Source organism: Acomys minous, assembly GCF_964271855.1.
Source record: "Acomys minous genome assembly, chromosome: 16".
Lineage (NCBI taxonomy): Eukaryota > Metazoa > Chordata > Mammalia > Rodentia > Muridae > Acomys > Acomys minous.
In genome coordinates this window covers 66,101,200-66,117,769 of record NC_140498.1, presented here as the reverse complement: position 1 = coordinate 66,117,769, position 16,570 = coordinate 66,101,200, and the positions used below count along the sequence as shown (strand labels likewise).

General features: G+C 49.2%; 1 protein-coding gene across 5 annotated transcripts in view; it reads right to left on the bottom strand.

The window, feature by feature from the left end:
- Positions 1-553: 553 nt before the first annotated feature.
- RNF216 (ring finger protein 216) overlaps positions 554-16,570 on the bottom strand; it is a 106,790-nt gene continuing 90,773 nt past the window's right edge. For all 5 annotated transcript variants that reach the window (XM_084763900.1, XM_084763903.1, XM_084763904.1 and 2 more), the window contains exons 15-17: positions 14,522-14,744; positions 3,070-3,139; positions 554-2,595 (exon numbers count right to left, since the gene is read on the bottom strand). In XM_084763900.1, the coding sequence (XP_084620026.1) occupies positions 2,279-2,595; positions 3,070-3,139; positions 14,522-14,744 (610 nt within the window). In that variant the 3' untranslated portion in view covers positions 554-2,278. The remainder of the gene's footprint in view (positions 2,596-3,069; positions 3,140-14,521; positions 14,745-16,570) is intronic.

Here is a 16,570-nt window from a genome sequence, read left to right as displayed (position 1 = left end):
ATTTTACTTCAGCAGAAAATTTCTCAGATGCAAAACAAATCCAGTAACACAACAAATGGCAGGAAAGGACACTATTTTCTTGGAGTGCTCTCTGGGCCCTCCTCCATCTGCAGGTCCCATTTTCATTGTGCCCAGGCCCTCCTGGCCCTGTGGTGGTAAAGGTAAAGATGTGTGGTGCTGTCTATGGAATGCAGGGAGATGGTTTCCTTCCTGCCAGATTGGCCAGGAATGCCCATGCCAGACGTGGTCCTGTTCTCTCGGCCTTGTCAGCTGGATGAGGCTAGCCCGGGGCTAATGCTACACTGGGAAGCCTCTTGGAAAGGAGTCCGCCAAGGACTGCCTGTGTGATCTTCGAGGACATTCTTTGCTAAGACAACTTAAATGGGGTTTGGAAGCCAAGGCACTGAGTTTCTCCCCTGGCAGGTGAAAGGGGTCTTTTCTCCCCACCCTGTGCTGCTGCCTTTCTTGGGGAAGTGAGTAGCATATGGTGCTTGTTTGCACCTAAGGGCTTCTGGGAACCTGTCATCTGAGTGGAGACAAGCAGAGCCAAGAGAAGTGTTCACAAACATTTATTTACATGGAATTCAAGTTACATATGATACAGTCTTTTTACACAGTAGTCTAAACAGACTTGGTTTCTCTATTTTTACTACCAAAAGGTAAAGAAAACATTTAACCATCTACTTCATTTTTTTTCTTTTGTACAAAGTGAGATCATGCACTTTAAACTTTGAAACCTTTTGCTAAGTGCAAATACTAGATTCTCTCCAGTTTTAAGGCAAATACACTGGGAGTGGCTAGGCAGTTTCTCAAACCAGGAAGCAGCCTGGGTCCCAGAGGTTAAGGTGCCAGCTGCCTTGGGGATCCCTGCAGCCATGTGTGCCACAGACTGTATTTCCAGACATGACCCTGGCCTCACCTCTCTGAGTGCCAAGGTCTGGGTGGCACCTGCCTGGCTTGTTCTTCCAGCTACCCCAGAAACGGTCAGGCTTTTCACCCAGCCTCTTCTTGGTGGAGCAATGTGATGGGGGCACTGGGTAGAACTAGAACTGGGTGCCCAGTCCAATGGCTCATGAAGCCTTGGAGGGGCAGTGCTTGAAGTAACCCACCCCCTGTGGGGGCCTCTGGAGAGGTGCAGAGTACACGGATACAATAATAGTTAAGGTACTTAGAGGATCCTGTCGTGCAGCCTGTGGCCCATCTTTCCAAGGCACTGTCATTCAGACTAGGAGCACAGCTCAGGTAACCCCTGGCAGAGCTCCTGAGTCACCACTGTGTACGCCCCACCCACACTCAAGTGGCCATGGGCACTCAGGGAGTCTTCCCATTTCCAAGTCTGCACGCTCTGAATGTGGGACACCCTCAGAGCAATGGGAGGACAAGGACAGCCAACTCAACTGAGAAAGAACCACCTGCTGCCACCCCTGTTCAGCAAATAGGATGGAGCAACGTACGAAGACCTGGTCTGGGCAGGAGGGGACACAGGCAGCGGGAACATGTCAGGGACTCTACGCAGGCCTGGATTCTCATCTGACTTTAGGGAAGCCAGCTGTCCTCAGCATGGAGCTAGGGCCTCTCCCTCTGCCTGCTTCTACTGCTAACTCATGAGGGGACAGGCGAGCAGGCAGGATGCAACAGCTCCATGAGGTCATCTGTACCCTTAGGGAAATCAAAAAACACCTTTGAGATGCTGCTCATCCCAGGCTGGTGACAAGAAAGGTCTCTTCCAGGAAGGGGAGCCCAGTAATAAGTGACAGCTTCCCAAAAAGCCCCTTTGTTGATGTCACGTGTCAGGACTATTGGCTCTCAGCAGTTCCCTGGGGAAATACTTCCAACCAGACTTTTCAATGTGGAGACAAACAGCCCACAAAAACCTCCAGCTCAAACTACATGAATAGGAGTGACCTTTTTAGGTAACAACAGAACAAAACTTGTGCCACAGAAGATTCTTGGGAGGCCCTTGAACTTGAGTGGGCCTTGGGCAGCAAGGGGAAAGCCCTGGCCTGGGGACGGCAGGCCACTTCCCCTTGGGTTTTCAGCTGTCTGCTTGGGAGGGTCAGGCCACTGTACCAGCTGCTAAGATGGCAGAACTAGGGAGCTTCCCAGTGAGAGTCAGCACCCAAAGGGTGTCAGACTGGAAGGAGCAGTGAACTTTGTAAAGGAAAGAGAAGGAGGACACGAGCCCACCCTCAAGAGGGAAGCCAGGACTCCACTCCTCCTCAGAAGGTGAGACTGGGTCCTCCTGCAGACTCAGTGTGGCTGGGTAGGACTTTGGGTATCAGAAGCGATGCCGCGGCTGAGGGCCAAAGTGCATGGGCAGGTTGTGCTCCAGAGGCACGTGCACATGGCCAAAGTCGTAGTTGATACGCACATTAGGCAGAGGGGGCACATAGGGCGCAGGCACAGGGCCCATGTTGATGGGGAAGTTGTTGAACACGGGCCGCACAGGTGGCAGGGGAAAGGGTGGGTGCACAAAGGCATAGGGTGGCATCTGTGGGTGCAGGTTCTGTGGGACAGGCCGTGGCAGCGCGTCCACTCGCTGCACTTTCTCAGGTGGCTTCTCCAGAGGGGGCCCGATGCGTTTGAAGGTGTTCTCTGAAAAGAAGGTGGGGTTCAGTGAGTCAAGTAGACCAAACCTACTCCAGTAGATTTTTACACCATATGCCACTTCTGATTCTGCCAGGGCTTGGAAGGCTCTAGGGCAGCCCAGCATAGGAGGGCCACTCCTGACCCTCAGTACACTCTCCTCTGAGCCTAGAAGTGGTGGCTAATCTCAAATTTAATACAAAAGACACCGACTGCCTATCAGAGCAAGATGCCAAAGGGCAAATGTATACTTTCCTAAGGTCAACCCATAGCCCACAGAGGGCAGTATGTTTGTCTAGCTTGGCACAGCCCATATGAGCTGTCCCTTCAGAGCCTCCAGAGCTTAAACACACTCTTGGAGTGTTTGACCATAGGGGTGCCCAAACTGAACCCATGGCTTTTGCTGCCTTCCCATGGCTTGAGCAGTGAGCCTGAGGGGCAGGGATTCCCCAAGCCCCATCAAGGTCTGGGAAGCACACTCACCTCCATTCTTCCTTTTCTGCTCCTCTTCAGCTTCCTTTTGGATTTCCTCAATCAGCTTCTCATCATCTTCCTAGAATAAAAAGAACATCAGAGAATGAGCCTGCAGCACCGAGAAGCAGGGTCATGGGGCAGAGCGCAGTGCGTTCCTATCTCCTGCATCTTTCTCTTGACCAGCTGGCTAGTCTTCTGATAAAGGAGGCCTGAGGGGTTGTTGAGTGGGGTCTATGGCAGAAAGGCAGCTGCATGTGGGCCAGGGGAAGATGACAGAAGGGCTAAAGCCCATGGCTTTTCTCCTCTCCAAGCTGCAGCTCTGGGCACAGCAGGCCTCTGGACCCACCCCTCTGAATACAGGGAGGCCCTGCTGAGTGGAAGCTGCCTGTGGCTCCTGGTGGCAGCCCTGCAGCAGAGGTTTGACTTTCGTGGGACAGAAAGGGGGAACAAAGCAAAGGGAGAACAAGTTGTCCCTTATTGGGTCAAGAACTACAGGTACCTTGCACATAGGCCAACTGTGAGTGGCTGGGTTTGTGCCATGTGCTGTTCCCGTATCTCCATGTGCTTGGAGGGAGAATGGGACTTTTGTCAGAACCATCATCCATGCTTGCTTCCTCTCACTCATGAGTAGCCTGCAACATGGTTCTCTAGTTTGGGACAAAAGGTCTACTCACTGTTTTGAAAACCCTCACTAAGGGCTGGGTTGCAATGCCTTTAATCTCTGCCCTGGGCAGGCAGAGGCAAGAGGATCTCTGTAAGTTGGAGGAATGGCTTGGTTTCCAGAATGAGTTCTAGTGAAGGCTACATAGTGAGACCCTAACAGAGAGAAACCAATAGACAACCCACCAAGATGGTGGGTATCTTTTCGGCCAGCTGGAGGTCTCAAGGGATGGTGGTCTATCGGAAGCAGGGCTGGCACACAGCAGACCTTGACACATCAACTGAACCAGCTGAGAGCATGAGAAAGAGCTTTGCTTTCCTAAGAGTTACTATGGACAGGCAGATTTGGTGTATGTCTGTGATCCCAGCACTTAGGAGGTAGAGGCAAGATCAGGAGTTTAAAGTTATCCTTGGTTCTTCAGTGAGTTCAAGGCCATCTTGGGATACATGAGACCTTGTCTCAAAAAACCAATATGGGGGATGAGGGCAAGTTTCAGTGAAGTAACAGGCTCTTGGACACACTTGATTCTCCAGATCATGTCTCGTCTCCTAGCCCACCTCTGACATACTGGCTTTCTTTCTTTTTTAAAATTTAAAAATTACATTTACTTATTGTGTGTTTATGTCACGGTGCCCGTGTGGAGGTCAGAGGACAACTGGCAGAAGCTGGTTCTCTCCTGCCATGCGTGCTCTCAGGTCTGGCTGCAGGCTCCTTTACCACTTGCATCATCTTGCTGGCCTCTTTTCTCAAGACAAGGCCCTACTCTGACAAAGAGCACAGCCCTGGGCCTCTTTTTTTTTTTTTTAAAGATTTATTTATTTATTATTATGTGTACAGTGCTCTGCCTGCATGTATATCTGCACATCATAAGAGGGCACCAGATCTCATTATAGATGGTTGTGAGCCACCATGTGGTTGCTGGGAATTGGACTCAGGACCTTTGGAAGAGCAGTCAGTGCTCTTAACCTCTGAGCCATGTCTCCATCCCCCAGCCCTGGACCTCTTGTTAGAGAAGTCTGTCACCTACTTGCAGGTGACTCAGGTCACAGGCACGCAGTGACCAGTGATCTCACCACACAGCTATTGTGTCCCTCAGGTCAGGAATCTCATTAGAGAGATGTGCTGCTCTGTGACACAGTACTGCTAAGGCTGCTGAACTTCAGCCCATGAGACAGACCGCCAGCCACATAGTGTGTGTCACTATGCAGCACATTCCCTCACCTTGATGAAGGGCTTTAGCAGAGAGCAGTTGAAGATGGCTCTGTGGCAACTTGGGTAACACCAGTGAACACTTACATTCCCCAAGCCTCAGCTGCCAAGTCACAGAAGTGATCCTTATTAAGCTTTCCTTGGCACTGGGAATTCTAAATGCGTATCTCAGTGTGCTAAGAGATATAGTCACACCTGGTCAGCTATTCTGACAAGGAGGAACAAAAGTCCAGTTCCCATCAAACATTTTAGATACTGTAAAATAATAGCCATGTCCACTGTCTGGGAGGAGTACTGTGGCCCATACACACCGGCTAGGTGATGCATAAAACACTCTATATGAGCCGGTCGGTGGTGCCACACGCCTTTAATCCTAGCACTTGGGAGGCAGAGACAGGGGGATCACGGTGAGTTCGAGGCCAGCCTAGTCTACAAAAGTGAGTCCAGAACAGTCAAGGTTACACAGAGACCCTGTCTCAAAAAACCAAAACCACAGCCGGGCATGGTGGTGCATGCCTTTAATCCCAGCACTCAGGAGGCAGAGGCAGGTAGATCGCTGTGAGTTCGAGGCCAGCCTGGTCTACAAAGAGAGTCCAGGACAGCCAAGGCTACACAGAGAAACCCTGCCTAAAAAAAAAAAAAAACCACAAAACCCAAAACCACAACCACAAAAAACAAAACACAAACAAACAAACAAACAACCCCAAGCCCCCCCATTCGCTCTTACTTCCATAGAGCACAAATCTGATGTCCCAGAGAAAGTGACTGTTCATATCTGGCTTGATGGAAGTGGACTACAAAGAATGCCTTTTAAAAAAATCCCAGTAGCACTCTGATAGTTTTCTTGAAAAAATCTACAGTTTAGGAAAGTTTTCAAAGCTTAATGGCGGGGTTTTTCTGCCTTCCTTCCTTTAGCTTGTGACCCAGTTGAGTGCACTGTCTTGAAAGGTACAGGAAAGGCGAGGACAGAAGCAGTGTGGTCCCTTATAGCACCCACACATCTCAGTGCTGAGTACCCGACTCTTCACCATGGACTTTCTGCTATGACATTTCAGAGCAGAGAAGACTGGATGGCCTTGTTTTGGCTCCTCGGACTCAAATTAGGAAGAGTAATATAGCTGGCTGAATATAACACCTCTGACTTGGAAACCATGGTTCTCCTGGCCAAGTGCATATGCTCTGAGGTGGAAATGTCCAGACAGAACCTTGCTGCATCTGTCACGGAGGATGGCTGGAACCTAAGGGACACAGAAGCTGCTCTTTTGCTTTGTTTTCGTTGAGACAGGGTTTCTCTGTGTAGCCTTAGCTGCCCTGGACTCACTCTGTAGACCAGGCTGGCCTCAAACTCACAGCGATCCGCCTGCTTCTGCCTCCTGAGTGCTGGGATTAAGGGCGTGTGCCACCATGCTCAGCAGAAACTGCTCTTTTTAGACAGAAGGCTCTAGGCTGCTTGTGGCAGTATGAGGGCACCTGCATGTCGATGCCTGCCTCATCTGCACCTCAGGCTTCCTGTGCCTTTCCCTCTGCATGCACAGCACTGGCAAGGGGAATGAGGCAAGCTTTCTCAGCAGAACCCCAGTCTGTTGCTCAAGAGTCCTTCCTGAGCACAGGAAGCAGCCACCCCAGCATTTCCTCTTGTTCCTTCCTATGCTTTGATCACTCCCCGGTGTGTCAAAGTATCCTCAAGACCATTCCTCCTGAATCTGTCTGGAGCCTGGAGATGCCCTTGGCGCCTGCGTCAGTCTCTGTTACAGAAATGATGGGGCTCAGTTATAATTTATGATGAATCATGAGTAAACTGCTAGTCAGACAAACTGGGCATGGGGCATAGGGCTGTGATCCCCACTCTTAAGATACAGGAAGGTCTGTGAGTTCCAGGACAAGCTATTTAGCTAGGGCCACATCTAAAAAAAAACAAATAAGCTTGAGCAAACAGTTGTATTGGTTGGCTTTTGATGTGCTTAACAACTTTAAAAGGGATTTGTGTTTCTTTCTTTCTTTTTTTCTGAGGCAGGGTTTCTCTGTGTAGCCTTGGCTGTCCTGGACTCACTCTGTAGACCAGGCTGGCCTCAAACTCACAGCGATCCACCTGCCTCTGCCTCCCAAGTGCTGGGATTAAAGGTGTGCGCCACCAGGCATGGCTTTTTTTTTTTTTCTTTTTAAGAGAAAAAGGTCACATTCAGCCAGTGTGTATACTCTGGTCACTTCCTACTTTACTGAGGGGAGGGCCCATACCCAGCAGTTTCCCTTCAGTTTAAGTTCTTCAAGCTAAGGCAGGCAGGAACGACATACAGTTTTTATCTACTACTCATATTGTCATAACTGAAGAAGAATCAGCAATACTGAAAGGAGGAAGGCTGAAGACAGATGGGGTAAGGGAGGCCCTAGGGAGACATTCTAGGTCACCTGAGTGAGAGGCACTGGAAAAGGGCTTGCTATGGGGCTGCTGGAAATAGGAACAATGGGAGGAAAGAGGATGGCAGGCCAGGAGCGAGCAGGACCACAGGCTGAGTCACTTACAGGAAGATGGAGCCTGCCTGGCCATAGCCATAGGGTAAGTAGTAGATGTGACTGGAAGACCTACAACTTTGGGGCTCTGGGTCCAGGTTTGGGGTCTAGCCCTGACACTAACTATTCCCAGCCTGTTCAAAGAGTAAAGGGTCTCTGTGAGGGCTAATTCTGGTTGTCATCTTGACACACCTGAAAAGAGGGACCCTCAACAGAGGAATTATGTCCATCAAATCTGTCACAGGCAACTCTGTGGGAAAATTAGGAATTCCTAAGGCACACTCAGGTTCTATGTAGGCAGTCTCACCTTACAGCCTTGAACACCTGGTCGCCCAAATCATGGTTTATTTTTCTTTTTTGAGACAGGGTTTCTCTTGTAGCCTTGATTGTCCCGGGCGCTCTTAATAGACCAGGCTGGCCTTGAACTCACAGATATCCACCTGCTTCTACTTCCCTGAGTGCTGGGATTACAAGTGTGCGCCACCACACCCGGTCCCAAACCATGGTTTCTAAGTCAGAGGCCTACTTCGTTCAGTCTCTGCCTTGCTCTGAACAGATGCTATTTCTCCTGCTCCCAAATATTCTCACTCATGGATAGTTAAGTTATGAGATGTAGAAGGCCAAGGCCCTAGCACACACTGGAGATGATGGTTCAGCGTACATGCTTCTCTTACAGAAGAGCTCAGTCTGGTTCCCAGTACCCACTGTGGGGGTAGGGGCTCACAACCACCTGTAATTCCAAATCCATTGATTTTGATGTGTCTGTGAATACCTGCACAGGTGTGTACACAAACACACACAATGAAAAATAATAAAAGGGGGCTGAAGAGATGGCTCAGTGGTTGAGAAGCACTAGCTACTCTCACAGAGGACCTGTCCCTAGCATCCACATGGCTGCTCACAATCATCCCTTGGAATTTAATGCTCTCTTCTGACCTCAGTAGGCAGTAAGCACACTTGTCTGTCTGTCTCTCTCTTGCGTGCATGCACACACACAAAATAGTCAAACACATAAATAAAGGTAAATTAAAAAAAAAAGCTGGTCTGTGGCAGAAGACACCTTTGATCTCAGGACTCAGAAGGCAGAAGGATTTCTGAGTTTGAAGACAGTCTGCTCTCCATGGCAGGTTTCAGGCCAGCCAGGGCTATATAGTGAGACCGTATCTCAAGAAATCTTTAAAATAGTATTATGTTTGCTGAGTGAGGTAGTACATGCCTTATTCCCAGCACTTTGGAGGCAGAAGCTTTGATTTTGAGGTCAGGCTGGTCTATATAGTGTGTTCAGGTTAGCTAAGGCCACACAGGGAGTCCCTGTATGGAAGAAAAAATAAAATAAAAAATAAAAAAAAAGAAAGAAAAGAAAAAGTATATATTCATTAAAGGAGACATGCCCACAGGTCAATCTGATGGAGGCAACTCAACTGAGGGGTCCCCTTCCCAGGTGTGTCAGGTTGATGACAAGATCAGCCATCACAGTCTCTTCATTTCCTTGGCAAACAGTTTCTGAAAGTGGGGTTAGAGCTAGACCCCAAGCCTGGAGCTCCAAGCTGTAGGTCTGCCAGTAGGTCTTGTTTAAAGTAACAGACACAACAACTGAGGGTGCAAAGTGTAGCTCACTGACAGGATGTTGCACAGAATGAACAGGCCCTGGGTTTAATCTCCAGCTGTGAAAATACAAACAGAATCCATCAAACCAACAAACAAAACCCCTCAAACAAACCAGCAAACAAAAATAAAAAAACCAAACATCTGCTGGTCATTTCTTACCAGAAGCTACTCCTAGGAACATTCTGGTATATTTCCAAAGTTTTTTTTTCTTTTTCTTTTTTCTTTCTGACTCAACTTTGACAATTCCTGAGATTTCACCCTAGAAGGCTGGTCTGTACCTGCCACCCTGCACCATGGCTCATGTTCACACACAGGGATTGGCAGGCAGGGTATAGTAAGCCCGGAGAGGCAGAGACATGGCTGAGAGTCAGCCCAAGTGAGAGTGTTCCTAGGGATAGGGCAGGAGGCCAGTTGAGATCCACCCCCAGCTGCCTGCCTTGGTCACAGGCAACAGTGAGAAGGAGTCTTGCAGTGTTCCCCCTGGCTCCTGGGCTCTAGAATGTTATAAGCCTGACTGAACTTCTCTCTGTGTACTTATTTACTTTAAACAGATCTACAGCCAGGCCCGGTGGCACATACCTTTAATCCTAGCACTCAGGAGGCAGAGGTGGGTGGATCTCTGAGTTCGAGGCCAGTCTGGTCTACAAAGGGAGTCCAGGACAGCCAAGGCTACACAGAGAAACCTTGTCTGTCTTAAAAACAAAACAAAACCTCTCCAAAACAAAAACACCCTAGATCAGTGTTCCTTCCTGAAGAGCAGAGACAGCTGATATAGACATGGGTGGACACTGGCCGAGCAGACACACAGGGTCTCAAAGGAAAGAGGGTAAGGACACAGCAGGTGTCATTAGGTGAATCCTCATGTGCCTTTTGACATCTCCAGCTCTTTTAAGAAGCAAGCCCTTAGATCACCAGAATTTGGTGAGAATGGGGGAGGACATATATGGAGCACCCCAGGGTGGACAAAAGATGAAGTATCATGTGGGCGTCACACCCAGCAGGTCCCTGGAAGAGAGTTCAATAAAGAAAAGGAGGTGGGAGGACTTAATTCTCATCCTTGAGTTCTCTGAGCTCAGCAGGACACAGAAGGCCCTGGGAGTTAGGTCCAGAGTTGGAGGGAGAAAGCAGGGGCCCAGCTGTTCTAGAAACTCACAAGAAGTGAGGTAGAAATTACCAGAGAAGTTCTCATTAAGAGCAGAACTGCAAAGACCTTTGCACGTCCCTCAAACACTAACACCACAGCTGTCTACGAAGCAGGATCTGGACAAAGAAACTGCAAGTAGTGGAGTAGGGACAGAGGCTGTCTTTGTAAGTCTGCTACTAACAGCCATCAGCCGACCCACAAGCACGAGCACTTGGCACAGAGCTGTTCTTGCTAAGGCCTTCCCTTCCAAGACCTTAAGAGTCCAAACCTGAGCCTCACTATTTGCTTACTTGCTGGCCAGGCTCATGTGGCCATGGGTGACTTGACTTAGCTTTCTTTTCCTCTAAAAGGTGACAGGCAAGCCTGCTGCTGCCCAACCCCAGCCCCTTCCCCCCATGATTATGGGGCCAGGATTCTGGTCATGTGTGGCCACAGCTGTTGTTAATAAACTTGCAAGGGTTTTGTGAAAGGCTTCCAAAGGGCTGGAGATTTAGTTTCAAATTATTCCCAGCTCAGTTGCAGGGCTGCCTGAGCAACAGCAGCCCCTAGCCCCCACCCCAGCTGTCTCCCTACAACAGGAAATTGGGGGGTGGGGCATGAGAGGAAAGCCCAGCTCAGGGAGGCACATGCTGTGTAGAGGGAAATGGACAATGTGCTGCAGAGGAGCAAAGATTACACAGGCTTCAGACCAGCCTCTAGCTTCAGCAGCCATCTCCTTATCCACAAAGGCCAGGCAGCCAAATGTCTCCTTCACAAGGACCTGAGGCAGTGTGGAATGTGCCTGCTGGGCTCTGCTGAAGATGACTTCATTGGCACAGGGGATCACTGGATGGCTGCCTGCCTGACAGAGTCCTTTGGTGACCTGGTACCCACCAGGGAGGTGGAGCTGCGAGGCCTCTCCTTCCATCTGCAGCTTGCTCAGCTGGGAAGGAGTCCAGTGAGTCCCTGCGGGCACCTCTTGGCCATCTACTTGTAGAGGAAGCCTTCATGAGCAGAAGCCCTGAGCTTTCTTTCACTCTGGCTTTACCAAGTCCAGGATCCTGAACACTTTTCCTCATCTGCAAAAATGGAAAACAAATGCCCCCACTGCCACGCGGTCAGTCAAAATCACCCCTAACATTCACAAAGCATTGTACTGGGTGGGAAGTTTCATAAACACTTCAGATGATGACACCCACTTTCCTCTTTGTATCTTCTTAAAGATACAATGGAACTGAAGACAGTGACTAGAAATAAAAGTCAAGTCAGCTGTAAGAGTTGGCGACTAGTTTTTCCTTTTCTTTTGTTTTCAAGACAGGGCCTCCCTATTATGTAGCCCCAGCTGTGAACTTGCTGTGTAGACCAGGCTGGCCCCAAACTCAGAGATGCCTCCGTACCCCAAGTGCCTGGACTAAAGACTTGTGCTGCCATGCACAGCTAGGTTTTGAAAATGGGGTTGATGAGGGACATGGAGGCTGACTGCTATTTCACTAAGAGACTTTCAGCTATTTTAAGCCATAGGCGAAGACATATAGCAGCATGGTTTGCGTTCTGAGGAGAGATGAGGCCCATGGATCACAGTAAGTCTCTTCCCTTCCATGTTAAGAGGAATGGGGAGGTTCTACACCATGTGGCTGATGGGCAGTCCACAGTACATGTCTGCAGGCAGACTCTGATTCTAGGCCAAAGGGAAGGAAGTGGCAGGGACCCTGTAAGCCTAGGGCCTGTGTACAAAGCCATGCAAAGCAAGAATATTGAATAAAGCTGTTTCTGAAGGGCCACTAGAACCAGGATCTCCAAGGTGCTGTAGCCACTGAGGGGAGAAGGCAGGGGCTGGGGACAGGTGACCCGAGCACTGGCGTCCTGGGACAGGCATAGAGCTGAGCTACTATTTACTGACATCAATCTTCATTTGTGAAACTGGGAGAAGACAGGTGCCTTAGCACATTGCCACAGCACTGCATACATGATGGTAGCTAAATATCGTGATAACCTCACAACCAGCCTCTTACCCTGATGGCTGGGTGCTGTGGCACGCTCCCATGAACTGGCAGGAAAGCCCTAATGCTTTCTCAGAGGAGGCTCCAAACACACAGAATCCTGGTGTGGTGGCTCACACCTGTCCCCCAGCACTCGGGGAGACGAGGCAGTAGGAATGCCGAGTGAGACCCTGCTTCAAAAAACAAACACAACCTCAAGCGAAAAACAGAGCCCGGGCTCTGTAGCTCAGTGGGACAGTGCTAGCTGGGCCTCAGGTCTCACGTCCTATCTCCAAGACTATAAAACACCAGCACAGAGCAAACCACTAAGCCCAAACCCAGGACAAGCTCTGACCTGGTCATTTTTGGCCCTGAGCCAGTCTCACTTTGTAGCTGAAGTCAGCCTCATGTTGATCCTCTCCTCTCCTGTCTCCCAAGTTCTGGGATCACACTGTTATGAACCATCATGATGCCTGGCTCTTAAGATCTACTTTTATTAAGAAAATATGTGTGTGTGTGTGTGTGTGTGTGTGTGTGTGTGTGTGTGTATGTATGTATGTATGTATGTATGTATGTATGTATGTATGTATGTTCGTTCTTTGAGACAGGGCTTCTTTGTGTAGACTTGGCTGTCCTGGATTTGCTTTGTAGACCAGGCTGGCCTTGAACTCACAGCGACCTGCCTCCCGAGTGCTGGGATTAAAGGCATGCACCAGCATACTCAGCTTTTTGTTGTTGTTGTTGTTTTCCAGCATACCCAACTTAATAATTTTTATTTATTTTTTGGCCCTTTTTGGAGGTGGGGTAGATGCAGAGCACTATCTGCCCATCCTCTTTTTTGCGCAGCACTGGGGTTTGAACTCAGGGCCTTGTCCATGGCATGCAAGCACACCACTGAGCTATGTCCCTTGTCCCACATTGCTCTTGTTTTCCCTTCTTCCTCAGGAAGGCAGCTTGCATCATAACTAGTTTCTCGCATACTCATGGCAAGGTATTTGTGGTAGCAAACAGAGGAGGGACTACTACTCATCATCTGAGCCCTTAGCACAGAGTCCATCCAGGCTCCTAAACTACCTCTCATCATTAAGGGCTCAAGCTCCTCTGCACCCCAAGCTGTGCAGGAACAATTCCCTGCTGACAATGCGCGCTTCTTCCTGGCCTGCTGGTTAATGAAGCAGAGGTCAGGAACAGGACAGTGCAAGCTTTGTCTCTGGCGATTCTGAATGGCTTTGTGTTCTCAGAGGACTCAGCAGATGCTGGGTTGGAATTCAATCCGCCTCCTGGTGAGAATGAAGGAAACCAAGCTGATCCCTGGTTTGATGGGAATGGGACAAGTGGAACAAAATCTCTACTATGGTTTGGAGGAAATCAGAGGGACTGCTATTTGCCTGACCTTCTTTTCAAACGTTGAGTAACCACAGAACCTTCCTCAGGCTACAAGATGGCAATCCAACAAGAGAACAGGGCAGGTACCTGCTATGGCAGACAGACAAGGCGCAAGCAGAATTTCACGCTGAGGAAGAGGCGCAGGGGAGAGAACAAGCACAGCTCAGGCTGCTAACGTCCCAGTGTTGTGTGCCAATGCCCACGTGCCATGTCTAGAGATACGGAAGGCGCTAGAAAGAACCCCAACCTAGGATAAAGATTCATTTGCCCTTGAACCTCCAGAGATGCAAGCTAGGACTGGTGGTGGTGGAGTCGGCGGAACGGCCAGGCCTGTCTCCCAGGGCTTTCAACACCTGAGGTGTGTGTTCCTTCCCATGTAGGCTGCCTCCACACAACCAGACAGACATTTGGGAAGATCAGACTTTCTACACACAAAACCTCTGCTCTGTTCCACACTCCACCTTGGAGACAGAGGAGAGGCCTGCTGGAGGTCTCATTGAGCTTCACGACCAGGTGATTCCTGAGGTGGTCCTTCAAAGTAGCACGGGCACAGTGGGCCATAGGAACCAGCTCCTGACACAGAATTACTGGTGGAGGAACACCTGGGTCAAAGCATCACTGGACTTGCTCCAGGCTGGCCTCAAACTCACAGTGATCTGCCTCCCTCTGCCTCCCAAATGCTGGGATGAAAGGCAGCCCCCCTCCCACCCCCACCCCCGACGCATGACTTTTTAAAATGGGGTCACTCTCATTTGCTTGGTTGATCTCAGTGATTCTCCTACCTCAGCCTCCTAAGAATAGGTACTAGGCATGCCCACCACACCTAGTGTACTTTGTGCAGTCTTTTCCCTGTGGTTATTGGCCTACGCAATTGCTTGTATGCTTCCATGAGTTAGAACCTGTCACATATATACAAAATATTTTTGATTACAGGAATGTATGGCTGGTTTCCCATATGTAGAAATGGGCCGACATGCATCTACTCACAGTGGGGTCGGTCCAGAGGGAGCACCTGGAACATTCCTGGCAAGGGGCTCCTGGAGAGCGAGGATGCTGGCAGAAATGGTCATAGCCATTGATAGAAACTCGACAGAGGTAGCACATCTGGGCACCACAGCGGCAAGACATGCGGTTGCAGCCTTCGGATTTGATGAGGCCAGTCCCACACTTGTGACATTTTCTAATGCGAGCAGCAGTCATTTTTTCTTCACTGAGAAAAGAAAACAACAACTTTAGTTGGCAGGGAAGGTGAAGCCCAGTGAAAGCTACTGCGGCCTTTACTGTTTGTTTCCCCACATGTAACGACTCTTGAGACTTTCAGTGACATTCAAACACTGAAAAGGGCCTGTGTTTTAGAGTCTGAGAACTGGGCTCAAAGTTTATCAACTGGATTACGTTGGGTGAATTTCCCAACTGCCTGGGGACTCAGTTTCCTCATTTTTAAATTGGGAAAGCATAACAATCTAACTGTTTTTGCAATCCAGATAAGCTATAAAGCCATGTGGTATAATGTCTAGCACTTAAATTTAGAAAAATGACTCTATGGGTTGACAACAGGGAGAAGAAACTGAGTTTCTTCCTAAACCAAATCTTACTTATGCGAAGCTGGTGACTAAGACCTGGGAGGTCAGGTGGCGCATACCTTTTAATCCCAGCACTCTGGGAGGCAGAGGCAGGCGGATCTCTGTGAGCTTGAGGCCAGGCTGGTCTACAAAGGGAGTGCAGGACAGCCAGGGCTACACAGAGAAACTTTGTCTTGAAAAGAACCAACCAACAAACCAACCAAAAAAAGAACTGGGAACCCAAATCTAGACAGCCTGGATCTCTCAACACTCGGCCTGGGAATGGGCAGTCTACTACTTCCCTGTTGAAAGAACATGCTTCTCATGTAGAAGCTCACACTCTCACAGTTCCCCCATAGTCAGACTGATTCTAGAGCCATATGAACTGATAGGAGGGCACACTACTCTTGCCAGGAACTTCTGGATGTGTTGTTATTTTGTAGTACTGCTCCCAACTACAAACCAACACCCTTCCCCTTTCTCTGTTACACTGAGGGCCTTGAAGGAAGAGGGAAGGGAAACAGGGTCAAAACAGGCTTGCTAGTGAGACAAAGGGAGTCATCTACAAGGTGAGCCAGAGATGGAATCCAGCAGGACGTGCTGTGATCTAGAGGTAAGTCTCAGCAGGATGTGCTTCCACTGCACGACAGATATGTCAATAGCATTCTGCTATTCAGACACCAGAGCATGCACTAAAAATAGTAAAATACATTAGGAAACTGGCTGCTTCTTGGTTCAATCTACTAGTGGACTGAGATGAACAAAAAAACCAACCAACAAACAAACGTGCACCTGGAAGACTTAAAATGATTCTATTACACTGCTAGCTGAGAGTAGCATAATGAGTTATTGAGCAAGACATTTCTTCCTTTTTTTTTTTGTGAAGACTTTTTTTTTCTTTTTCTTTCTTTCTTTTCTTTTTTTTTAGTTTTTTTGAGATAGGGTTTCTCTGTGTACCAGTCTTGGCTATGCAGGACTCGCTTTTGTAGACCAGGCTGGCCTTGAACTCACAGTGATCCGCCTGCCTCTGCCTCTCGAGTGCTGGGATTAAAGGCGTGCGCCACCATGTTAATGTTGCTAGCTAAGGCTCAAGGTTCTGCCAGGCAGTGGTGGTGCACGTCTTTAATCTCAGCAGAGGCAGAGGCAGGCAGAGTTCGAGGAAACTACTACCACCACAATAAAAACAAAACAGAACGGGCCAGAACAGGCCTGTATTTAAAAAGGGGCTGCTACAATGAGAATGTGCTGCCCAACAGAGCTGAGGCGCCATAGCTGCTGGTTTTGTTAGAGGAGGCTGGCAAGAAGATTGTGATGTAGGAAGGCAGGAAAGAGTCCCACAGGATGTGCTCCCAGAAGCAGGACAGGAAGAGAAGCCAGAGCTGAAGCTGGCTGTGTCTGCTGACCTCATGTTCAACAGGAAGACTCATGGACATCCTCTGCACAGCCAGCTGACACCCCATGATTCTGTCACTAC